The 27,777-nt window shown below is 34.6% G+C and overlaps 1 protein-coding gene across 3 annotated transcripts; it reads right to left on the bottom strand.

Annotated features, from left to right (window-relative positions):
- Window positions 1-12,504: 12,504 nt before the first annotated feature.
- Window positions 12,505-25,962, bottom strand: LOC149801695 (uncharacterized). Of its 3 annotated transcripts, none has more exons than XM_089955960.1 (2): window positions 25,899-25,962; window positions 12,505-15,913 (listed from the first exon to the last, which is right to left on the bottom strand). In XM_089955960.1, the coding sequence occupies exon 2, from the start codon at window positions 15,711-15,713 to the stop codon at window positions 14,094-14,096; it is 1,620 nt and encodes a 539-aa protein (XP_089812086.1). In that variant the 5' UTR covers window positions 15,714-15,913; window positions 25,899-25,962; the 3' UTR covers window positions 12,505-14,093. The 3 variants fall into 3 exon arrangements, with proteins under 3 accessions (XP_089812086.1, XP_089812087.1, XP_089812085.1); XM_089955961.1 differs by lacking the exon at window positions 25,899-25,962 and adding an exon at window positions 22,661-23,087; XM_089955959.1 differs by lacking the exon at window positions 25,899-25,962 and adding an exon at window positions 22,360-22,568.
- Window positions 25,963-27,777: the final 1,815 nt, after the last annotated feature.

The following is a 27,777-nucleotide window of genomic DNA, read 5'->3' as shown; positions in this document are numbered from 1 at the left end:
CTAAAATGAGCAAAAAGGTAACGCCGCTGACTCTTGATGGATGCGACATTGAAAATCAATCGTGTAAATCAGTTTTAAAACTGTGTAACGTTCAGTTACTGGATGGGACATTGAAGATCGATCATGTTATACAATTTAGAAATGTTGCAACGTTCAATATATTGGCATATGTAGTGAGCAATTTCATAAAAATAATGCCCGCATGGCGGTGCTTTAAGTAGGCAATGAATAAATGGAGCTGCCATTGCAATTAAATATGGCAATGAAATTCGCCTGACGATGAAACTATGATTTGGGTTCGAAGAACTTTGAATGCATTATTAGTCTAAAGTCGACTTTTATAAACGTTGCATTGTATATCGAATGAATATTTTGAATAAGCTGAACAGAGATTTTGTTATTAAAAAAAATCAAAATCACTTAAAAATATATACTTTTGACAGATTAAATAGGCACGATCTATTTTGCACAAATGTCAAATTATTTAAAGGTCTGATGTTACAGACATGACAATTACTTTTAAACAAATGTGTGTGGAATACATGCATATTGCTCACCATGTAAGACCTTACCCAAAAGATGAATGATATGCGTGAATTAAGAGATAATAGTTATAAATTTATACTATCAATAAGAGGCAGTTTCTTTGATATCATGTTGATTCTGACGATACAAATGGTGAACTATTATTTAATAATATCAATAATAATAATAATAATAATAATAATAATGAGAAGAAGAAGAAGAAAATTTTCCTAGAATCCTAAGTCCTCAGTAATAGAATGTTAAAAATAAACTAAAACTTAACTCCAATGTATATGTACAAATATAACTCTACTTACTACAGTGTCTGATACACTCATATGTACTGAACTACACACACACACACACACACACACACACATATATGCATGTTTTTGCACGCACGCATGCATTAGATTAAATCATACGTAAGATAAACACGTGGGTTAGGAAGGTGGTGAGGGTATTCAAGTAAGGTATCTTAATTTGTTTGAGATTTGGCAATATCAAAAATAAGAAATGTGTGAAGCACGCTCTTAAAAGAATGGAGTGTTGGTGTTTGTTGAATATCATTGAAAATTATGTTTCACATTCCTGCTGCAGGGTATTTAAAAGATGTTTTCCACAGAGTTGACCTGAATTTAGGCAAATGAATATTGGAGTATGTAATAGCATATTTTATGAATGGCTATTACATGCTGGAGGTATGAGATCATTGATACATGCTGGAGTTATGAGATCATTAATACAATGCTGGATTTATGAGATCATTGATACATTCTGGATTTATGAGATCATTGATACATTCCGTAGCCATGTTATGAACAGTTTATGATTTTTTTTTCGAAAATGATTCGATTGTTTTGACTTTCAAATGAATATGGACGTACAAGATACTGAAAATCTCAAGTTTCGCACGCGCGCGCGCGCACACACACACACACACACAATTTTTTCCCCTGTAATATAACCATTCAAATCAAATCACAACTGACAAAAATTCATTGAAGAGATTGTTGGCAAGTAAGCACAAAATACTGGTAAAAAAATTTGACGTATAGGCTAGTTCAAATGTCGAGGTAAACCAGTCTGATATAACAGTCATAAATACCTCCATGATCACTGTCAATGACAATCTATCATTTCACAAGAAAATACAACATGCCTTTTCACTTTCCAAAATAAACTATCTCGAGAAGGATCAACAAAATAGAGTTGTGATAGACTTTATTTAGCTCATCAAACAATATTGACTCTGTTTAGAAGTGGCGATAGCGACCAAATTTAACTTCAGATGGGACATACATAGAGTGGATTTGAAGGCTCGTGGCTACGTTCAAGGACTTTAATATGTGGTTTCAGTCTTTTCGTTTTTGTTTTGTTTCGGATACTAAATAGAAAAGTCTACCTGAAAAGATAAACTGCCAACGTATATTACTTCATAAAATGATATCTCTTAGCAATGAAGGGTGCTGTAAACCTGTCTACGAAATAGAGTTTAATAATAGAACAGCTTAGATCCCTTTATAGACTGGTACCTCTTTTAAAATGCAGGTTGCTATTCTAATTCTGATAAATTCAAGTTATAATTTTAAATTATAATTAAAGATCTTGTCAAAGGCCTCAGAGATTGGTTCCATCACTCACCGATTCTCCATCCCAACTGTGTTAAAGACAGCAATATATATCTCGTTAGTAAAGATTTTATATTGGTCATACAAAGGTAATATTCACACAAAGGTCCTACACAAATGTCAGTGACCGAGTTATGACAATATAATCTGTGACTTTACCGACTGATTTGCTTTCTTTTATTTTTATTTTGTTGTCATTGGTTACAAATAACTTGTTAACATTCAGTTGTTTATTTACAAATGAACACCTGATTACTCGTATTTAACGTTATCAGTGTTTGATCTCCAATTTAAATTTATTTGAGAGAATTGCATCGAAAAATTATTCTTAAACCGCGGTCTAAATAAAATTATCCTTTTCAACTGAACCATGGCCGTATTTCTTGTCTTTGACTGCATATTACTCCTCTGGTTTGCTGGTTTTCCACAAGTTGCAGAATTATAGAAGATTTGTACATCTTGACTTCTATGTCTTGCTAAATGGCAGCATTTGTTTACTCAGGACGGAAATTACTAGCTTCACCCAATTACAGTGAGTTTTTTATGTAAAATCGCACATCTGCTCTTTTCTCATCAAGGGCAAAAAGGTCAGAATCTTTTCAATAAATGTTAGAGAAACGAATCACAATCATATAAAATAGCCGCACTAGTATTAACGGTGAATAAAGAACAAAATCCTAATTCTGTCACTTTAGTCATACAGGAGTAAGTTTACCTCAGTTTAGAAGTGTGAATTAATAAAAACTTCCCTAACCGTTTAGCTCTTGACATATTCAACAAAAGAAGAAGAAAAAGCATAAAATATGAAATAAGGGGGAAAAAACGATGCAAAAAGTCGTGGGAATATTCTTTTCTTGTGGGCGCATAAGGGGTTAAAGTTTGATTAGATGATCTTGAATGCATTGCCTATGTTTCCTATAAATACAAATGGAATTAAAAATACTTTAGTGGCCATGTTGCATTCTCAACGGTATTAATTCTCACAGTTTAGCAAGTTCTTTGAATATGGACGGTGTTCATCTGTCATGTGAATAGTTTACATTCAAGATATATTTTGTTAATCAACGTTACCACCGCTACTGTTTAAGTACTTAAAGGTTGTGCTGATGAAATAAACATCCCACCCCGAAGGAAACAAAGAAACAACAACAGTAAAGAACAACAGTAACAACAACAAAGCAAAAACAACAAACATGTGCATGATATATTATTGTATCTATTGAATTCCATAAATGTACCTCACCACCAGGAAAAAAAAAACATTATGGGTGTCAATTTCAAAAGAAAACAATAGGGTCAAGATCCAGGTCTTTTTTTCTTCATACAATTTAGCTTTGTGTTAAAGACTGGCATCATTCGCAAGTAATATACCAATCTCAATATCCGGGTGTTTTAGATTGTTACGTCTACCAAAAATACAAAGTATTTGATGACTTCTTACAACAGTATGACACAATACAACCCTCACTTTTAGCAATGGCCCTTTTGAAACAATACAACCTTTATTATCTATTATGAAAGTCAATGCGAACTTGTTGAGGACATTGCAGTCAGGAGGACATTGCAGTCAGTAATATACTTCTATAATTTTTGCTAATCTTCCTGATTAAAGAGGACTCTTTCGAAGATCATTTCTTTGAGCTTCCGTTAAATAGTGGGAAGTGAAGAATATATATATATATATATATATATATATATATATATATATATATATATATATATATATATATATATATATATATATATATATATATATATATATATATATATATATGTGTATGTATGTATGTATGTATGTATATGTGTGTGTGTGTGTGTGTGTGTGTGTGTGTATGTGTGTGTGTGTGTGCGCGCACAGTAAAAATTATATACTTTTCGAAAATGAATTATCTCAAATTATCTCACTTGTAGCCAAACGATATATTATACTATTTATCATGAATCATTTATTACATTAATGATATGGGTCATTTAAGTCATAAAACAATGATAATTCTATTCAGAACGAAAAGACATTGACTTTTAATTACATAATTGTAGATACACCTGAAGAGGGCTTTAAGAATTAAAGTCACCCTCAAGGACTTGGATGCATTAAAAAAAGACTATTCAATCTGACTTTGATGCTATAGTACAAATGCAAAGATATACATGTATATATCATTAAAGAAAATATATGCGTAAAAAACACATCCCATCAACAGGTCAAGGTCATACTTTACAGGTCCCATTTACAGATCTATCAAACCATTTACCTGTATATGAAGACCAAGTGCTTACTAAGAATACACCTCGCAGGTGCCCTAATTGGTTGCGATACACAGAGTTGGCAGCACTTAAATAGAAATGGTGCATCTAATATGTAACCACAGCCAGAGATTCAAGTGATCGTCGGCAAGTAAATAAACACTCTGGCCTCTTTTCTCTGGCAAAAGTTCAAAGGTCGAGATACACTCTCTTGATATCGAGTTTATAAATAATTTTGCTGTTCACTAGTTTTTAATGGAGACATGCCTTCAAACGTTCCAAAAATAGAGACGTTGATTTAGAGTAGACATTTGATAATGTTTAACGATATCTTTTATTAAGGTTATCAAACAATATTGACTCTGGTTAGAAGTGCCGACATTGACTTAATTCATCATTACAGAGAACTTACCGTGTATACTCGCTTATAAGTCGATTCAAACTGCAAGCTGTACAGACCAAGATCTAAAGTAACATATCTGGGTCTGTGCAGTTTGTTAGGAGTAATCGGTAGAACAAAATAGACCATGATCTTCAAGCGCATTACACTACGGCAGATCAGGATCTTTATTTTGGTAGTTTGACTCGACTTATAAGCGAATACACCCGCTACCCATAACATATTTTTGTATGACTAATACTAGAGTGTGACAGCTCAAGTCAATAGTTCATTTGTTATGAATAATATGTTGGTTGCTAACCTAAATTTAAATTTCACTTTATTGGCACCTTTTCTCTACTATTACAAGGTATTATAGAAACCGTAAGGCACAGTGCAGATTTTGCCTGTTAGATAAATGTGTACTTTATGTGGAAGAATATCACACCAAACGTTTTCTGAATAAAAAGATGAAAACCTAATATTTTAATTTGCAAGTTACCTTTTAAATTAAGTTCAGCTTATAATCAGACCTGACCTGACCCATGTCAAATGATTTCATTCGTGCGATTTTGCTTTTGATCTCCATTAATCGTGAGGATATGTTTTTCCTGTTCTCTGTCTCTCATATATATATATATATATATATATATATATATATATATATATATATATATATATATATATATATATATATATAGAGAGAGAGAGAGAGAGAGAGAGAGAGAGAGAGAGAGAGCGAGAGAGAGAGAGAGACAGACAGACAGACAGAGACAGACAGAGACAGATAGAGATGGGAGGGAGGGATAGAGACTTTATAGGCTTGTGTCTATATATATGAAAGGAGAGGTCTTGAGATAGATGTCAGTGACTATACATTTAAATGCGTCATAAATTAATGTTGAAAATTATTTTTAGTTCAATGCTGATTTTCTGGATCACGGTTGCTTATTGATTAATAAAGAAACGTCAGGTGTATCAATGGTATATCTTATAACCTGATCATAGTGCTTTCAACCTACAAGGAAAGACAAATTCGCTGTAAGTTGGATGTTTTTGCTTTGTTTTGCCATGTTGCTTTCTTGCAAAGTAGGTAGAGGCTGAATGATACGCTAGTTAAGTATTACACATTTACATTTCAAATGTTTTTGCCTCAAAATAACAAATTTTATGATCACAGAACAAGATTAAATTACTGATTACTCAAGGAAAGATTTTTAAAACTTTTAAACATCAACCTAACCTGATTAAATATTATTCTTGAAGTTTCGTTAAAAAAATGAAAAAGGACAACTTCCCGTGTGACAATTTCGCCGTCGGTAAGATTTTACTATGACTGTTCTACATCGAAAACGAAAGACATAAAAGCACTTACTGAATCCTATGTAAAAGTAATAACCGTAAATGTAATACAGATTTCTACCGCTTATGTAATACATTCATGTAAATATAATACGTTAACTGTAAATGTAACAAACCACATTAACAGTAAACATAATGAAGATAATGTGTAAAGGTAATATCGTGAGCACTGCGTACTTATTCATAATACAGTATAACTATCGACCGTTTGTACATTGTTTCATGCCGTATCAAGCTGCCACTGGCATGTTTAGGTATTAACTGACAAGTTCAATCTTTGTATATCTAAAATGTTTTACTTTTTATCTGTTATGGAATCAAAAACGTGCCCAGAAACAAATTTTTTGAGTCGTACATAAGAGTCTTGTGATTTAACTACATTTAAAAGCATTAAATTGCGATGACTGAATCCGACACTCTGGATGTAGAATGGAGGGGAAACTTTTGTTTGAAGCACGACTCAAGCATCACTGACTTTGTCCAAAGCAATCTTCTTAAGCAAGACCATTCATTTCAGTATGCTATACACGATTGGAGTTTTGATTAAGAATAACGGGGTGTTTGGGTTATTGGTATTTGTCACTGTCCTCAGAGTTGAAGTAACTTTTTTTAAAAAAAAATCACTTGACATCATGGAAAGTGGGATCTGTGCTGCCTTGACCCAAAAATATACTTTGCTAAAAATATGGAACTATCATTAGAAGTGTTCGGTGATAAAAATTGTAATTGAACACTTGGCTTCTTTAGTACTACTTGCAACTTGCGAAAGCGCGAGAACGTGATCTCTAATTTTTTTTATAGATTATTTATTCTGCATATATATTGTTTATTTATTATTTGGATTAAATGCATGTACTCGGGTTTCGTCTTTGTGTACAGCGTTACACGAGGGTAGTTTATGTATATCGTATATTATTTCGAAATGGTGAGTTCGGTTCATCCCGTACTGCACGAGCAAAGTGCTTACGATGGGAAAACCGTATACCTTGAGCACACAGGCAGTGTATAGCTACATGGCATGTGTATAAATTAACTCATCGTAGCGTTAAACATCACATTACGAAGAGTCTTGTCAGTGAGCAGTCTACTTTAATGATGTGCGATCTCCAGCTGTTGAGGTATGTGAGTTAAATATTATTTTCCTTTTTGTAATATAGGATATAACTGTTTTACTGTCACATTTAGGTATTTCCAACTTGTGTCGTATAATGCAATGGTATAGTCTGTTTCCTAGTTTGACTGTGTGTAACTTAACAGAACGTTTATATTCGCAAAAATGTTGTATTTATTAAGGAAAAAAAGGTGTTACGTTAAGTGCTATTAGACTCTTGTCAGACACATGTTCACTTCTGAACCTGATTATCACCTTGTACAGTCTAATTTGTATGAAATAATCAACTCAAGTTTACAGTACATAACGTCATTACATGCTTTTACATGACAGTGTCATTTGTAGTACAAGGATTCGGATATTATATTTTCAGTTGAATGATCGTTAATTGATTGATTGATGGCCGGTGACTTGTGACTGGTGAATGCTGAATGTAGTGCTGAAGGAGTGATGGACGGACGGAGGGATAGTTATGTTGTATCTCCGTATATGCACCGTATTGTAGGTGTTGTTTAGTCGTGGTGCTAATCTGGGTTGTTATACCCAGTGTGCAGCTGTCGGGGGTAACGTTGGCCCGGAAGAAGATAAGGGTCATCACGCGGTGAAGAACCAAGGATTATGGACCAATGGGTCTGCAGAGAACAAGAGATTTTACGGATCTTTAAGCAGACCAGGAGGAACAGACCGTTCGTGGTGTCTCCTCAACCATTGGACAGAACGTTGAGGCTGAGAAGACCTTTTGAATTTGTGTTCAACTCCGCAAGATATATGTCCCAATGTTTTATATCATATTTCACTATTTGAGAGGAAACTCGTCATATTGCATTATTTGAGTGAACCATATCATTTTCGAGTTGAAATTGTCAATGTTTACGTGAATTATTTTTTCCATTGTTTGTGTGGAATCACTTTCAATCATTAATAATTGTATCTTTTTACTATTTAAGGTTTTTTTCTTGCATATCAGTTCACATTTCATTTAAATCGCAACACATTATCACTTTAATGCATTTTTTAAAAAAAATATCCAATATTTGGATTTTGTTAGCGCACGAATCAAACAGTCTTTTTCATTAAATCATTCATAAATAAACATTGTATTTTTTCAACATCAAAAGTGTTCTTTTTCATAATCCGACCCCAACCCGGTTATCTTGTTACATTAGATAGTTGATACAAAACAGTTAATACCATTTAAAATTATGACAACATCGCTGGACTTAAAAGATTTCAATATAGATCAACGTCAATCGTTTTTTTTCCTAGCAGAATATCCATAAATTCTATTAGCAAAAATACATTTCACCATCGTCAGTAAAATAACCTGAGGCATGCCTGTAACTGTAAGGGGCTTGACAAAAAGGCAATCGTAGACGTTGACGTACATTGTGAAGTTGTGAGTTAGTTGTCATCACAGAAGAAAACACTGGTGTTTTCAGGGTGACAATAGGGTTTTAAAAACTCAAGTTGGGCTTCACGTCGAACGAAAGAGACATTTAATTTTGTCTTATGTCATGTTATTTCAAATCAGCAGGTGTAATAATTACGAGCATATACTGAATTGTGTTTACTGTATCCAGGGGTTAATGGTAAATACCTCTATGCAAAATATTGACGTATAGTTAAGGTTATGAAAACTGACAGAAACGAATATCATTCACATACTGAATGCTCGATATATGGTACCTTTATATTTAAATGTTTATTGTATTTGTATTCAAGTTTTACCTGCAAAGGAAATGACAAACGGCAGCAAATAATATGTTATTATCTTAAAGACAAAGAAAATTAGCTGGTATTGTCTTCGACACAGAAAACAAAGGCGAGAGAAATGGCTAAAGAAGAATGTGGACCTTAGACAGAGAACTCCCCCTACGTATATTGTTGTTGTTATTGTTGTGGGGGATTAACCATTTTTCAGCACACGATAGGCTATGCATGTCGGCCAGTATTAATGGTGGAGGAAGAACCCGGGAAAACCCCAGGAAGAACCACCGATATATATATATATGAATGAACAAATCCCAAGAACATCATTTTGCTGATCTTCCGATATATTAAGTTTTCTGGATGACTTTGGTCACTCGTGGAAAAAAGTCCGCAAAACATCGTCATACCAGCATGCACTCCAGACGTATCAAGATGGTACATGACTTTTTGCAATCATTTTAGATATAAACATTCTTAATTGAAACTATACTATGTTGGATTACTCGAGCAATAAAAGACTCAGTTCACTCCACTGTTTTATTTTGATCGGCTTTTTTTCTGCTTAAGATAATATGAAATGACCTTTCCTTGCCGACAAACGCTACAAGAACATAAAAAGCTATTTTATTTGACTGGCAAGCCATTGCATATTACATTCGACCTAATGAACTTTCGGCGAAATCGATATTTGCTATTTTACTCGATTGTAAAGAGTCATCATTGACGCAGTAAATAAATACTACATTTACAGTTCAACCTCATATAACCGACAATTTAGTAAACAAGCATGTTTGTACCTCCGATATCTAACCATTGTTTAGTTTTATTTTGTTGACAGCGCAAACCAATATTTGTTGGCCTACCAAGGCCTTTGACTGGAATCAGTTGTTCTAGCCTCTCTTTCTTGCTAGCACTATCAAGTAATAACACTATAAATCGTTCATCCTTTGTTTTGTAATGTTCTGTAATTAATTGTGCCTATTTGCAGCAAACACAATGTAGTCTTTGTATAGTAATCGCGTTTTTTTGTGTGTTTTTCCGTTTTGTTATGTTTTCGTTTGTGTAATTGTTCTTTTGTGGATTTGTGTCCTTGAAAATGGAACCGATAGATTCCGAAAGCGCTTGGGCTGGTTTCGCACTAGTTTTGCACTTTTGCTTGTCTGTTACACACACACACACACACACACACGCGCGCGCGCGCAGGTAGATAGGCAGACAGGCAGGCTGGGTATATTAAAGCTTCCCTTAAAATGAAGTTGGATTTAAGTGATGTTGTTTCTTATTTTTGTGAATGACTGACGGAATATTTTGCACCAAAGAGAGTTGAAAGTGCAAAGACTACTGCCTTCAGAAGAAAGATTGTGTTTTACCGGTTATCAAAAGACAGTATACGTTCATGTTGCATGCAAAGTCATAAAACGCCCTTTTGGTCATCATATGAAACTATTAATAGACTGTGGGTATGAACAAAAAACAATATGTACAGATGGCATGACAATTTATTTACTAAAATGACCAAACTTAGAACTGTTGTGTAATAGAATATACACTAAATGCGAAAAGAAAATTATGAGTGTCATTTTGGCAAGAGAAAAAATGAACCCGAATATCCGAGATGATAAATATTGATTAAACACAAGTCATTACCATTTTTTTCTTGAGATATAAATACATACAGTTATGCACACACACACACACACACACACACACACACACACACACACACACACACACACACACATATATATATATATATATATATATATATATATATATATATATATATATATATATATATATATATATATATATATATATATATATATATATATATATATATATATATATATATATATATATGCTTTACTGTTACAGGTAGGCATAAATCGAACTTAATATATGATTTGTGCAAGCATTTATTTCAAGTCGTTCTCATCAAATATAGTGATGATCCATTATATGAAATAAAGAACTTACTGAGTTCCTTAGATAATATATTGTATTAGCAATGTTCGACAGCCTTCTAACAATCTTCCTTAAACATTACATCAGACAATTAATCAGTTTTATCCGCAATTGGAATAATGGTGTTGGAATCGATTGACATCAATTATTCTACTGATGACAATATGAAATATTAAACTATGAGCAAACGTAATATATAAAGGATACAATTTTGACTGTGTGATGCAAAATTGACTTTGTTGAAGACCCGCACTTCATAGTCACCAATACGTACTGGGAAGAGTAAGGCCAAAAGTACGTATAACAAGGGGGTAGAGGTGTCCAACGAGAAAGAGACACAACGTTTCCTAGGGTAAGTAATTTACAGTTAGATAGTAAATGGTGTGCCCTGGGCTCGCTTAAAATTCACGAGCGATGCCCCTGGGTACCCACCTAGGGTTCCATCCGACAGGTTGCTTGTTTACGCCACCCCATCTCTCATCAATCAAACGATATTCAAGATTTTCCATTGAATAGGGATGACAATACATATCTAGATTATTCCATCTGAAGTCATTGGATCAACTGAGTGCACTTTGTACTTATTTTCAGAGACCACACGCTGCTATTTTAGTTTTGATGCCTGTAGTGTTATTTCCATGATTTTTGTGTTTTAGGCAACTTAAAACTGATTTAGTACCCAAAGAAATATATATTTTGAAGGATGCAAAGCAATCTTCAGCTGGTAAACTACGCTGCAGGACTTGTATTAAACGAACCTTAGTGCGTCCAAGAGATACAACTAAAATGCCGCAAAAAGTCTGTCTCTGCAAAAAAGCAAAAAACTAAAACAAAAGAAAAATCACGGGTTAATACTAGTATTAACTGTGTTTTGTGCCGTATTTTGTCATTTAGATTAAAAAATATAATTGTAATTCTGACAAGCACTATTTCTAAGGGTCCATAATATTATTTCAACTCTTCGACGTTTTGATGTTATTTAGTTATAATACAGAATGTTAACTCACAAATTTGACAGCTGACATTTACAACTCCATTCCTTTTTGTCGCCTTTATATCGTTTTACAAAACAAACTTTCACCATCTTGAAAAATCCTGTCAAGGTATGACGGAATAGCTAGTCAAACGGTGAAGAATGTCAAACTGAAAGTCAATCATAGCTTAATCGTTAGTACCTCATTGACCTCTTCGTATGAATGAGTCTCGATTTTAAGATTTGGTTTACCTTCGGTGGATTACAGAACACTGCATATCTCTATACAAACCATCTTTGAGCTAATTTCGCTGTATCTTCGAAAGTAAATTTGCTTTGGTAATGAGGTAATTGAAATGTATTGACTGCATTGTCGGAATAGCGGTATGGCTCATTTCTTTTTAAATTTAGAAGTACCTTTGTGATAATCCATTACGAAAGATGAATTAGCTGGAAGAGAAGTGTGTTTAATGCATGTGCAGAATGTGAAGGGGATGGAACCGAAAATATTAAAGATCCATACAAAAAATAAAGCAATTAAATTAACGTGGAAGAAATAGCTGCACGAGTGTGAGCTATGCAGTATATAAAAAACCAACCAAAGAATATATATTTATTTAAAACAAAGAAAAACATTTGTCTCATTTCTTTTCTTCCGCGAGTATGTGATTTGGAGCAGAAAAAAAATATGCAGTATAAACTTACTTTACACCGTACGGAACATAATAAATACGAAAAGAAATTCGTCCTCGTTTCGAGATTAAACCAGAATGGCATTCACTATTTTTCAAAGAACTATTCCAGTTTGATGTTGGAATACCTTGCTACCGTTAGAGAGAAATAATCTACGGATGAAAATTATTTGCTTCAAATAAAGAAGAAGGAAGTCAAAACGATCTGTTTTATAAATATGAAGAGAATTCACTTTGGGTATCGGCTACATTAGCTTCAGTCACTTATTTGAAACGTTGTCATTGTGATGAAAAAGTTGTAAAAAGAGACTTTTATTACTCTGTAATTTAAACAGAATGAACATAACTATACGATTTTGATAAAAACGAAAGGAAACGTGGATTTCGCTTTGATTTATATGTACAATATAGGTACTTCTACCTTTAAACCATTTACTCTTCTTTGAGTGCTTCAATTACAACTCATTGTTTCCATAGATATGAAAAAGAATCAAGGATTGTTATTCCTTGTAACAGAGCACAGTCACATTTATTTCTATTGAATGCATATCCTCGTTTGATTGCATAGTTTAAACACCTTTTTTGTTGCAACGAACGGATCAAGGATTGCAATATGCTAAAAGAGATACAAAGACACTTGTTTTTCAGAGAAAGTGTATCATTGTTTTTATTATCTCAGATAGAAACCACTGTTTAAATTCAAAGCAAAAGGAAGCAGTGATTTTAATTTGATAAAAGGAATAGCAAACCCTAGTATAATACGAAAGCGAAAAAAAAGTACTTCATTCCAGCTACTAATATTCATCGATTGAGCTGATTTTTTGTGTGTGCTTGCGAAACATTTGTTCATCAGCACCTGCATATATATATTACTGAATTAAGTGTTCGAATGGAACACTGTTTCTGCTGAGTGAGTTTACTTTCGTCGAAACAACATAAAAGATCGTAGCGTTCGCTTAGATGGGGGAGCAATGGTTATTTTTTTTTTAAAAAGTATAAAAGATTTGTAACATTTTATTCTTCACGTCGGAAAGGGCTAGGAAACATATTCTTGCCATATGAACACGATTTGGTGATACATACATTACGAAAACATCTTCTCTAAATCGTCTTTGTAATTGTCCCTCACAATGTTATGAACAACTAAACAAATTAATGAAAGAAAAATATCTGTTTCCAGATAAAGTTAACAATGCACATTTTATGTACGGTCACATGAATTCTGAAAACAGCAAACAGTGAAATTCCTCTAAAGAGAGCAGAATCTCGTTGCCATAACTAGCATTTTGCTATAACTAGATTGGAATATATATATATATATATATATATATATATATATATATATATATATATATATATATATATATATATATATATATATATATATATATATATAGAGAGAGAGAGAGAGAGAGAGAGAGAGAGAGAGAGAGAGACAGAGAAATAGGCATGTTCAGCTTAGCTACTGGAATGCTATGTTTATATACCTGAATATAAATCAAGACTCTACTGCTATCAAGGGAAAAATAATACAGTTCTCACTATGACTCTTTGGCGAATGAAGACGAAACTCGTCAGGTGGCTTTGAAGGCGACCTTGACACTACTATATCTGGCAACCGGAGTTTGGAATCTGAATTTTCAGCACCAGTGGTATCCACATTTTCATCTTCCTCTTTGATCGCTTCCTGAATATTTCTTTCCCTCGGAATATGATCTGTTTGTTCTAAGCCCGAGTGTTCGAAAGGTTTCATTGACATAATGAAAGGTCTAAGAGATGATGACGAGATCGATGTCGGATCCGATCTGCTGAGTGATGGTCGAGAGAGCTGGCGCATTCTAGGCCTTAGAAAATGACGTCTGCTGGGTAGCAACCGTGTGTCCACTGTTAGCACATCGCCACCGAGACATTTTACATACCATCCATTTTTTAATTCCAATTCGCCTGGATTAGCACTCAATTCGTCTTCATCTTCCTTTTCGTTTATTCCGTACAAATCTAGAACTGAAGACGAATATTTAAAACTGTGAATGATTTTCATTGTGTTAACTTTTTCTCTTTTTATACGTTGATTCTGTGGTTTGAATTCTGATTGAAGCTGGTCTTCAATTTCTGCATTCGAACCTTTTCTTTCTTTTTGCTTAGTTCCTCCTGTCTTTTTCTTTCCTTTGACAACATCCTTTTTTGACGTAGGAATTTCCTTTTTGTCATGTTCTAGACGCAATTTTGACAAATTCGCTCTTTTGAAAGAAAGTTCGTGTAGAGGCTGGATCATTCGAGATGCTTCTTTGTTCATCTGCTTATGTTTGATATACTCATCAACTTTGATTTCTGGAAAAGGAGATATATTGATAGTGACAGTGCCATCACTGTTCTTTAGAGAATATTCACCTTCAGATTGAAAAACATTATTAATCTCCTCCTGAAATTCATCACAACTATCGTATGCACTGTCTAACGAATCCCTACTCTGTACATTTTCATTCGTGCTATGTCCAAATAGATTTGGCTGATTTCTAGGGAACGCATTGGTGATGGCGAAATCCGCAGGAAAATCTTCAGCCAGGTTTTTGTTGCGTGACGTTTTGGGTACAAATTCATTCACTGACTGTACCTCGCTAGCTGTTGCTTTGTATAATCTGGGGGACGTATCACGGGTGTTTTCCTTTGTTCTTTCATGTCCATTCGTCTTTTTCCTCATCCCTTGACCATTAATATTAATTGAGTCCATATTTCCCATTTTCGGGATTAGAGAAGGAAGCCTTCCGAAAGATGAGTCAAGACTGACAGACCTTTTGGTCACAATCTTTTGTTTGATATCTCCATTGTATATTCCGAACCGTTTCTTTTCAGAGGTTGATACATTTTTCATTTTCTCGCTGTAGGCATTCATAGACCTTTCTAAAGCCTTTTTGGCTTTGTAGTGATTTTTAAGTTCCTTTTTGTGCATGCTCTCCATTCTTAGCATATCAGAGTTAAATGCATTGGCCAGGCGTTTTTGAAGCACATTCGTGAGTTTAGAGACCTCGCTCGGTCTTCGCCCCACTACTGCTGGATAGGTAGTGTTCTTGGACCACACTTGTTTTTTGCCCCCTACGTAATGTTTACTCTCCAGCATACCTATCGGTGCTAGTGGCTGTGGAGTGTTTATCTTGATTTATATCAGAGCGAATGAACAAATGACTCCCGACTTCGCCTAAACACTGCGCCGATCGAAAGCTCTTGGGTGTGGTACAGATGTGTACGTTTTGTTTGGTTGAACAGCGGTGTTGGTTTATCAACAGCTTTTATTTTGGATCCGTATTGGAAACTTGAACTCTGCAAATACACCAAGCATGAGAGGATGAAATTTCAAATAAAACCAATAAATCTAAGAGTAAATAAAAAGTGACATCAAAACAATAGCACTACTTACTCAATCGTATTACCACAACGAGCCAAAAATGATTTAATGATAGTAATTCTACAGCATTTCTTTTTTCGAAACGCTGGGGAGGTAGTTTCCTAGGTGTTATCTTAAAGCTGCCGCGGTTCCTCGATATAAATTAGTTACCTACTTTTACAAGTGTAATTTAAATAGACGTAATCGATATAACTCAACCGTTTGATGATCTTCTACAACATTAATTGCACTTTAAACGAAAATATCACCTGTACAGAGTAACATGTACATTTATATCGACGTGAAAGTAGTTTTCTATATTAAGAAGTAAATTAGAGAGTAATTAAAATACCTTTACTAGTAGAAAAGTGTTTCTTTTAAATTTACTAATATATTTTCAACCAGTGACCAGCAAGACTATAAGTATTGTTTACTTATCATCAAAAACATGTATAACGTCACGTGATCACAATGATGGTCATATCAATGTGGTATCATGAAACAGAACTTACATTAATTTTAGCTCTTGGTATAATTTCAGGCATTGATTCGTTAAACCGCATTCATTTTCAAATCCTTAAAATAAGAGGACTTTGTTAATAGCCACGAAAGTACTATACGACTTTTAAACGCATTTGTGTATGAATCTTTCAAAATCATTATCTTTTTATCATTGAATTGTTTAACTTTGATTTTAAATCTCATGATCGTAGCCCTGAAAAATAAAATCTCCGCATGTAATTGTAAAGTGGTAGATAAAGAGTTCATTAAATAGAGAAATAAACAGGAAAATCTTGAGTCAGTTCATATTTACTTTGGCCTTGCCAGGTCAATGTTATCTCGTAAATGTCTGACCTTCATTTACAGATCTACAAGAATATGGCCGAACAACGACTAAATGACACTTTATGAATTATTTAGTTTTATTATGGACTCTTTCGCCGATCATTAATTTAGACGCTTTTAGATCTAGAACATCCGGGTATTTGCTTTCAACAAATCGATTGTGATATACACGTATAAACAGTATTCGAGTGTAGCGTTTCAACTCACAGAACTGTCATACAGAAAGATTTGTTGCGCTAAACAACTAAAAAGAGGTTGACAAAATGCTGACATTATTTTCAAAACAATTAAGCTTGAGTATGCAAACTAATCCAGTAATGCCTGAATAAACATACAGTATTGTAAACAATCTTTATTACTCACGCATATGCAAATCATCAAGAAGATAAAGACGTTCTCTGCACAAGCTCGCTTTTTTTCTCTCACCGCTTTACGTTCTCACCTAATTCATAAAATCGATTGATAATTCTGCTTCAGGTCAATTGTTCATTATTACCTCAGCAGAAAAACGAAACTGAGCAACACTGAACTAGTCATCTAGCACTGGGTAACACTCATAAAGGAAAGATAATGACCACAAACTACGTAAAATACCATTCATAAGTATCGAGATTGTGTAACACAAATACAAATACAGCAAATAATTACCGTGGAAACAAAAGATTATCTATCGTTTGATGATAGAGTCACGTAATTTTAAAGCGGAAAAATAGACTTTGTATAGATTTTAGAATTAATTTTAGATTCTTCGAAGAACACATAGAATAACCCAGTTGATTCTGCCATATTTTCATTGTCATCTCTTCGTGAAGTTCCATGTTCGTCCTGGAATCTTCAGAAAAATTTGAACCTTCATCGTTGGCGATTCGCCGTGTCTAATGAAATGCGGCAAATCACAATCATATTTATTCTGGCAAATAAATAAATCGTCTGATATTTTCTTAGTATTGTTGTGAGCGAACCGCAGTAGTTCGAACAAACACAAATCTAGGTTCAGCTGTCCGTTCCTCACCATTGAAATTCAAAGGATCCAACGATTAATATAAATTGCCTTATATTATTGGAAGTGTGTAAATCCCTGAATCTGTTCATCCTTATGGAACGTATGCGTATTTCTTAGTTTGATATTTTTCTGGCATGCCCATAGATACAACTGTGTCTTGTATCAAATGCCGCTTTGAAATCAATAAAGCTGGAGACAGAGGGTAGTTGAGTTTGTGTCGGTATAAAATCTACCTGCACGGATTCCTATCTGGTTCTCTCTCAGATTTTCATCTGTGGCATCGTGTGTACGATCGAGAAAAAAGACTTTGCTGGTAATTGATAATATGGCGCTTGTAATGTTCTCACAGTACGTTGTGTCTCTCTTCAAAATGAAGGTAACATTAACCCTTTATGGTGTCCTGTTGGATTTCCTTGGTCGTCTAGGTGTTAACAATCACTTGGTGTAGTCAATTGAGAATGGTTGAACCACCATCACAGGGAATTTCTGCTATGATTATGTCCATTGCAAGGCGCTTTCTCTCTTTTACAGCGACATGCTGCTTTTTCATACTTCTTGTGGAGTTAGTTTGTTTCAGTCAATTTCAAGTGTTTCGGCCCCGAGTGGCCGAGTGGTCTAAAGCGCTCACCGTTGCTGATCACTGTCATCTCATCTCTGTCTGCGTGGATTCGAGTTTCAGGCTCGACTAACGTCGGTATGTGAGAAAGCTGGCCAGTTGCTTCAAGTTGGTCGGTTTTTCTTTCCGGGGTTATCCAGGGTTCTTCCTCCACCAGTTATACTGGCTGCCATGTTTAGTCTATCTTGTGGTGAAAAGTGGCGTTAAACCCTACAACAAAAACAACATTTCAAGTGTTTCATACTAGCTTAGTGGTTCTTCTTATCGTTCTTCTGGGTTGTCTCCATTCCGTAATTCATAACAAATCTTCTGCCTATCTTTTACTCCGGGATTCTTAAACTACGGCCAGTTTGCTTTCTTTGTCTCTTACCAAGACGGTGTTTGCTCTATGCTTGTCTGACGTCTTTATTCTGATTCGGTATACGTCTGTATGACAGCGTTTTCTTGCTGTTTTGTTTGTAAGGTAGCTTTCACATCCGTCCAGTCTAAACTGTCTTTGATGAAGCTTCTTTGATCTCTTTACGTGTAATACATTGAATTTTCTTCCATAGCTGCATATTGATATTTTGCAGTAATAGCTTTATTTCTCTTCTCTGCCAACTCAGTGGTGATTGTTGACATAGACTCGTAAACTTTCACATTCCATAGCTACCTCTGCAGCTGTTTTATACACGGCTTTTTAAAACTCATCCCACTTAACACTTGTATTATTTTCGCTATCAATCTATTTTAGAGCTTCGGAACGATTGGCTAACTTCAAATTTAATTCCTGTTGCAGTGCTGCCAAGTTTGGGAGATGATCTGCATATTTCGTGTTAGTAATGGCTTTTTCACTTTGACGAGGCTGATATTCATTATGCCAATAATTAGCTTCGGTCATTATAGATGCCTGTGTCTGTATATGATCTGACGTCATGTAATGAACGTGTTCGCTTTCCTCTGATAATAATGGGATCTATTCGGTTGTAGGTGGTTCTATTTGTGGAGTTTTCTAATGTTATATGAATGTTCATGTGAGTAAATCGGGTTCCTCCAAAAATGAGTCTGTGAGAAGAATGAGGCAGACATCATGCGATAGTACATTTGACAGTGTAGCATTCATGTTGTTCTAAACTTGTCTTGGTCTTCGTGTGGCATAAGTGAGTTTATCTTTGCGTGAGAAGAAACGGTCTTTTAACAACAAAAATCACTAGCAATTAACATCTTTGATACTCTCTCAAAGAAACAAGCCCCACACCTCATGTATGTGAGCTCTCCATCTGCCCTAACACAATTTTATCCCATCCACTTTCCTTATAACTCTTTTGAACCGGTATTTGGGTCTTCAGCATCCGAGTTCTATCAATTCTATAATTTTCAAGTAATGTAAAAATTCATTCATTCATTCCCTTTTCTGTTCCCATCTTTATGGAGGGCGCGTACATTCCATGTGGAGACTCTACGTCTGCTTTTAATATGGATCAGAGAACATTGTTAATATCGTGAGAAATGTTCCTCTTGCTGTGTGAGAGTTGAAGGTCTGAAAAGAAACTTCTCAACATTGACAATTGCGTGAGAAAGAAATGTGTCTTGTCACAACTACTCTTTGGAATCCTCACAGACTGGTTAAGGACTAGTTCTTTAGACAAGACGGGTCACATACTAGTTCTAACACCAATAAAATATATCAGTACCCAGCAATGCTACTACCTTGACTTTTCTGATGACCTCACACTATCAGAACACCAAGGACAGGAACTGATGTATGCTCTAGACGAAGTGAATAAGTTGGCCTTAGATTAGCAAGCCAAAGACAAAAATCTTGCATCGCCTGAGACCAGTCACTTGTAACGGCGATCGGTGTTAGAATTGAGGATGCATATGATGCTTTCGTTTCGTCTGGTATCAAAGAAAACTACCCTCGAACAAAAGATACTGTCCTGCAGCTCAGGTGTTCTATCCACACTCATATATGGTGTTTCAACGTGGCGTACCACATGAAGCCGGGAGAATAGACCAGTTTGTACCTGATCAACGTTGCCTGTGCGGAATACTCATCGCATCCTGGCGAGGCAATGTTAGAATAAAGAAGTACGAAACGCGAAACTCCAGATAATATGGGAAAGTAATTTATTAGTATGAGACACACGAACAATACTCTCGGCATAAGTATTCGTGAGATTTATGACTATATCAATTGTCTTAATCATACTTTTGCTTCAAATCAAAATGATATATTAAATATATATCTATTAGCGATGAAGAAGTACTCAAGACTATTCAAAATCCTTATAAAAAATAAAGCTACGAATATAGAAGAGATCATAAATTAGTATATCAGATCTACTTCACCCATTACATATAGACACACACACACACACACACACACACACACACACACACTTCCTTTTCAAATCTAGTGTAAGACCATGGGGCTGTTTAAGAGTATTGGGTCATATGAATAATACAACCAATATATAAAAATAAAGGCGATAAAAATCTTTCATCGAACTACCGACCATTTTACACAATTGAGTTTTTTTATATATCTATTTTGAATGCAGTATTTATGGACAATCTACAGACAACAGGTAATTGAAAAGAATATCAGTCAGGTTTAGAGACAGATAGTCCGCACCAGATAACTTGTATTTCTCTTAATGCACTTGTAGAGATTTTAATAACATAAAAAAAAATATTTTGTGCAATTGTCGAATTCGAAAACCATTCGGCGCTGCATGGAAGCAGGGTTTTGTAGAGAAACTGGTTCCAAATAATATTAACGGTATATTTATGGATGTAATTAGAAAAATGTGTTGTAAAATTCAGTCATATGCGCATATAAACAAACTATTTCTAATTTATTTATTTGTCAGTGTGGAATAATTTCCCCATCATCTTATCATTATTTCTTAATACTTTAAAAGATGTATTGCTAATAGAAACGATTGTAACGGAGTTATGTGAGATTTGAATATCAGGAAACATTATCTGTTTGAAGGTACTTATTATCCTTTATGATGACTTTCATGCCATTCTTGCGTATGACAAACACACCCCCCCAAAAAAAAAAAAAACTTTGAAATAATTCTACAGAATTTACTGCAGAGAACTGAAATACAAATAGTAATATTGGTTCAAGGTAATCTAATCATTTCTCACTTTTATTGGGTAAGATATAATTAGAAATAGTTGACAATTATTTATATTTAGTGTTGCTTTTTATTTAAACAAAAAGGTTCATTTTACTCGGGGATCTAAAGAAAAGCACTGAAAAAGTAAGTGATACCTTGTTTGTCCTATGAAAAGGAATTAGAACAGGTAGGTTTCTTATCAGCATCTGTATTGACATTAGAGGCACATATTTTTATTATTTTGAACAGATTTCTTGTATCAGATAAATCTTGTGAAGTTTAGGTCTAAATAACTTATGGTTATTTCAGTCATTCCATTATTTTGATTGGCTAAAGAAAAGTCACATTGAGACTAAATAATCAATGTGTACCAACATTTCATCCAAGTGCTTTTTGTTCTTCTTAAAGAATTGGTTATCGGATATTTAAAAATCCTGTTTAACGTTTATGCCACACAAGTATAGCATCATTTTAAAAGCTATTTTTGTATACAACCAATCATAAGTTTCGAAATCAAACTGGGAGGTGGCAAAATCTAGACGTATCTGAAAGAAAATGTAAATTATTTTCTTCAGAAATTTTTGTTTTGAATTTCGTTGTCTGTTTCAATCCCAGTCTTTTTCAGAAACAATGAAATAATAAATCAGTAAGAAATATCTAAAAAGAAACGTTCATGCCTACAAATTTAGTGAAGTACTAAATAACACAGATGTTGAAGTACTGATTAGGTTAAGTAAATTTATGGAACTGATAATTAAAATCATCTTGTTCTCATGTTAACTGAAAAAGTGTTAAGTGTATTACCTTTTCATCCCATTTTGCCTTGTATATCCAAAATTTTGGTCAGAATATCTCTCTTTGTTCGCGTAGTTTCTACCTTTCTCTATCCGTTATACCACCTCCCGTATTTGTACTTCGTATCATATGTGTATTGTTAGACCTAAGTTGTTAATAAAATCTTGTTCTAGTCTGCTCTGTCACTTATGGGCATGTGTTTTGAACTGACCTTTACTGGCTTACTGAATATTTTAATTTCAGGTAATACGAAAGTTCAAAAGAGCAAGTAAAATACAGCAACCAATAAACACAGCTATTAAAGACATACCAGTCAATCTCAATAGTATGCGTTGTAACCAGTCAGCTGTACTGTGCCGTGATCAAGACATCATATTATTTTTATCCCCAGAGCCACTGCGCAAACAAAAGCGCACAGTCACTATCACGTTTTATAACAATTTATTATTCTTTGTCAGTTCACGCTTAAATGAGAAGTGCTGAATGAGCCAAGGGTTTACTAGTACACGGTTATTATAAATCAGTGGGGTGTCAAGAAAAGAAGAAGAAGAAAAAAAAAAAAAGACAAAAACAACTGGGTGCGGGAAAACAAGCATAACTATTTCACCCAATGGCGCCCGCAGAATTTTTTAATTTTTTCCCAGGGGTGGGTGAGGGCAAACATGTAGCGGTCAGCTTTAAGTTTTACAGCTGTAAGCCAAAACATGTTTAAAGGTTATATCCTGAAGGGTGGTGGCGGCAAGTCTCCCCTCCCTTTGCCCCTATGTGCATGTACCATTTTGTGTTGATGGGAGACATTCGTCCTTAATCGAATCAACACAGACAAGCAATGAGTAGTAGATAATATGATTGATGACAGACTATTTTCCTACTGTTCAAATATTTTGACAGTAAAATCTCTCAAGACCGAAACCATGTCAAACCAACATATTTTTTTCTTCTTCAGATTTGTCATTCTTTTTAATTTAAAGACAGTCAGACTCGGCCCTGTTCTCTGAAAATGAAACAAATTTTCGGTCCCGAGCATCATCTTAAGTAAATGCGCATGTTTTGAATCAGCACTCAACCGCTTATGATGTAAACTTTTATAGAAAGGATATGAGTCTTGTAGCACGGAATTGGCCTATCGCCAGGGGAGCGATAACCTCGTCTTATGCGTTACAATAGCTCATCAGAGAAAATCAAAGTATTTTATGCTGACACTTATTCTGTGCAAATTTGTGTGAACTGTGGCGGCCACATAGGTGACGGACATAAGGCCTGAAAATCCCAAAAGTGCGCATGTAAATCATGTGATGCCGTATTTGCCAAAGATAGCATTGGTCCGCGGTCGAAGTGTATAGGAAGGTGTTAGTGTTGAGTGACATGCGATACGTTAATTAAAAGAGGCATTAATACACCTGCGCATGTTTGTATTTTTTTAATTATTTTTTCCCCTAACATTACGCTATTTTTGGGATAAAATAGATAATAACATTTTGAAGAAAAAAAACCTCAAAACCAAAATTTTGATCGGGTCTTCAGAGTTTACTTTTCTGCAAGGCTTCACTGTACATATCAGGGGATTCATCATTTCTTTGTAATGCAACAAAGTACAATTTTCAGTTTAGCAACGAAGTAATTTTGTCATTTTGTGCCAAATTAGTCACTCCTTCCCGGTAGGTGAGTTGGTAGAGCGTCCGATTCGTAATTAAAAGGATTGAGGGTTCAGTACTCGCCAGGGCCAGCCAGGGTCGGTTGTCTCTCTGTACCCGGGGAAAGGCAGTTATCTCTCATTTGCTCGGCATTATATAGGTAGTATTGTGCTAAAAGTACCGTTAAAACCAAGAGAGACGAAAAAAGCACCCCTCCTATCTCTCTCTCTCTCTCTCTCTCTCTCTGTAAATAATAATTTAAATTTACCCATGAAGAAGTCTTAACCTAGAATATAATGTCGCTGAGAAATTATATAAATCTCACTTTTACATCTTTTACCCTGCCGGACCAAAAACCTATTTTGATATATGATATTTACTCTTTACAACCTACATCTTAAATTTTGGTTACAAGAAAAAAATTATAACAACGCTGATGCTTTTTAGTAGCTATTTGCTCATAAAAGTTCAAGAGGGGCTGGGAATAATGTTGTGATAGGTTCATTTAAGTAGATAGGGTTCAATTAAGGAAGATTTGAAGGTTATAATAACTAGATAGGGTTAAATAAGGGAAGATTTGAAGGTTATACTAACTAGATAGGGTTAAATTAAGGAAGATTTGAAGGTTATAATAACTAGATAGGGTTAAATAAGGGAAGATTTGAAGGTTATACTAACTAGATAGGGTTAAATTAAGGAAGATTTGAAGGTTATAATAACTAGATAGGGTTAAATTAAGGAAGATTTGAAGGTTATAAAAACTAGATAGGGTTCAATTAAGGAAGATTTGAAGGTTATAATAACTAGATAGGGTTCAATTAAGGAAGATTTGAAGGTTATAATAACTAGATAGGGTTCAATTAAGGAAGATTTGAAGGTTATAATAACTAGATAGGGTTCAATTAAGGAAGATTTGAAGGTTATAATAATTTCAAGGTAAAGTCTGCAGTGCAGATCTAGATTTCTATCGGTAGTACTGTTTTTATTTGTTTATTTATTGTACTTGACGAAAAATTAATTGTGTCACATGGATTAACAGAGTAAAAACAAAAAAAAAAAACAAGCTAATGTCTACCGACTGAAGATAGATTTATGACTAGTTGCTCTTTCATACAATCCATGATTATTAAATAACAGCACTATTACGTTATGTCTCTGTGGATTTAACACGGTATGAAAAGAACAGAAATTGAAACTTTGCGTGAGTGTGTATGGGGTGCGATATTTAAAAAGGAAACCATTTCTTTGCTGGATTATTCCTCTGAAATAGACAACTTAAAGTATACAATATATAAAAGCCACTTCTTATACTCACTGATTTCCTAGTGTTTCCGGAATATTTCACTTTCAACAAATACAGTGGTATTTATTTATAAACCTCTTTGTACACTCATAGATTTTTTTTCATAATTCTACCACGTTTTCACTGGTCATAATTTCTTTTAACTCTCGACTAATATATTTGTAACTCGAGAGAGCATCGGCCCCTACCTACCTACCTATTGAACTACCTATATGCCCACCATCCCACCCAGGGCCTCGAGTGGCCGAGTGGTCTGAAGCGCTCACCGTTACGGATCACTGCCATCTCACCTCTGTCTGCATGGGTTCGAGTCGCGGGTTCAGCCTATGTTGGTATGTGAGAAAGCTTGCCAGTAGCTTCTCGTAGGTCGGTGGTTCTTTCCGGGGTTTTCCCGGGTTCATCCTCCACCATTAATACTGGCCGCCGTGTATAGCCTATCTTGTGCTGAAAAATGGCGTTAAACCCTACAACAGCAACAACAACAACAACAACCATCCCACCCACCTATCCATGTATCAAATCTAATCTAGGTTTCATCCTTGTATTGAACACAACTTCTGTCTCACGCTTCATTTCATCCACAACAATCCGTCACTTTTATTCCAACTTACCTTTTCGATCTATTGTTTCTTTTCCTCTCTCAACTGCGTTGAAATATGGGTGCTAATATTTTGGAGTAGCTTGTAATATGTTTATACAATCACCCACTCAGGTCTGGATGAGTGTCAAATTACGCTTTCTGTACCGCGCCCCGACTTAACAAGTACATGACAAGAAATTCTTGTACGACAGGTGTAATTATCGCAGCCAGCATGTGAAACTATTTACACTTATGAAAGAAGTTATCAACCTAAATGGGAAATGGTTAAACCATCAGTTAAAACACCCAAATCCATTTTTGTCAATTTTTTAAAAATCTTCGAAATGTATTTTATAACTCGATCTAAATATGTCTGTGTGTACCAAGTGAGAGGAAAAAAAAAAAGTAAAATAAAATCATAAAGGTATGAGTTTACCTAAGTGAGTTGTGTACCTTGCAGGCAATCAAAGGAACATCTTTCCAAATAGTTATTCTCTCTGAAGCAAATATGTGTACCCCTCAAAGGACAGGTAGCTGAAAAGAACATAAGACCATGGATGTGCGACACAAATCCCTCCAAACTACGTCAGCTCGATATTTTGAAGCTAATTTGATGCAACTCTGTTTCATTCTGCAGGCATCCATGCAAGTAACTTTATTATACATTTCTAACACAGAAGGTCCCCATATAAGTAAATAAATTATACATTTCTGACAAAGTAGGCCCCAATACAAGTAACTAAATTATACATTTCTCACACAATAGGTCCCCATAAAAGTAACTACATAATACATTTCTGACACATTAGGCCCCATACAAGTAAATAAATTATAAATTCCTCACACAGATGGTCCGCATACAGGAAAATAAATTATGCATTTTTCACACAGTATGCCCCCATTCAAGCAACTAAATAATACATTTCTCACACATTAGGCCCCCATACAAGTAAATAAATTATACATTTCTCACACATTAAGTCCCCATACAAGAAAATAGATGATACATTTCTCACACATTAGGTCCCCATTAAAGTGACTAAATAATACATTTCTCACATAGTAGGTCCCCGTACAAGTAAATAAATTATACATTTCTCACACATTAAGTCCCCACACAAGAAAAAAAATGATACATTTCTCACACAGCAGGTCCCCATTAAAGTGACTAAATGATACATTTCTCACATAGTAGGCCCCCATACAAGTAAATAAATTATACATTTCTCACACATTAAGTCCCCATACAAGAAAATAGATGATACATTTCTCACACATTAGGTCCCCATTAAAGTGACTAAATAATACATTTCTCACATAGTAGGTCCCCGTACAAGTAAATAAATTATACATTTCTCACACATTAAGTCCCTACACAAGAAAAAAAATGATACATTTCTCACACAGTAGGTCCCCATTAAAGTGACTAAATAATACATTTCTCACATAGTAGGTCCCCGTACAAATAAATAAATTACACATTTCTCACATATTAGGCATCCATACAAATAACTAAATATAGCATTTCTCACAAAGTAGGGTTCATAAAAGTAACTAAATTGTACATTCTCACAGACAGGAAAACGTACTTGAGTGTGATTGGTCTTTGAAAGTTCTTGCAAAATCAGTAGTATCTTTAATAGTAGTGGTAGCATAAATAGTAGTAGTAGGAGTAGTAGCCGCAAAAACATGCCTAAGAGCAGGAATGGTAGTAATATAAACTTTTCTATTCTTTAATTTCTTCTTCTTCTTCTTCTTCTTCTTATTATTATTATTATTATTATTATTAGTAGTAGTAGTAGTAGTAGTAGTAATTTTAGTAGTAGCAGCAGTAATGATAGTCCTAAAATTAATAGAGTAATACTAGTAGAAATAGAGGAGGAGGAGGATAGAATATAAACATATCTACA

This window comes from Sinohyriopsis cumingii, chromosome 4, assembly GCF_028554795.1.
Source record: "Sinohyriopsis cumingii isolate HCF-2022 chromosome 4, ASM2855479v2, whole genome shotgun sequence".
NCBI lineage: Eukaryota > Metazoa > Mollusca > Bivalvia > Unionida > Unionidae > Sinohyriopsis > Sinohyriopsis cumingii.
This window is presented reverse-complemented; position numbering and strand designations above follow the sequence as displayed.

Coding starts and splice junctions, on each gene's coding strand:
- LOC149801695 (XM_089955960.1), bottom strand. CDS start 15,713: ATGCTGGAGAGTAAACATTACGTAGGGGGCAAAAAACAAGTGTGGTCC.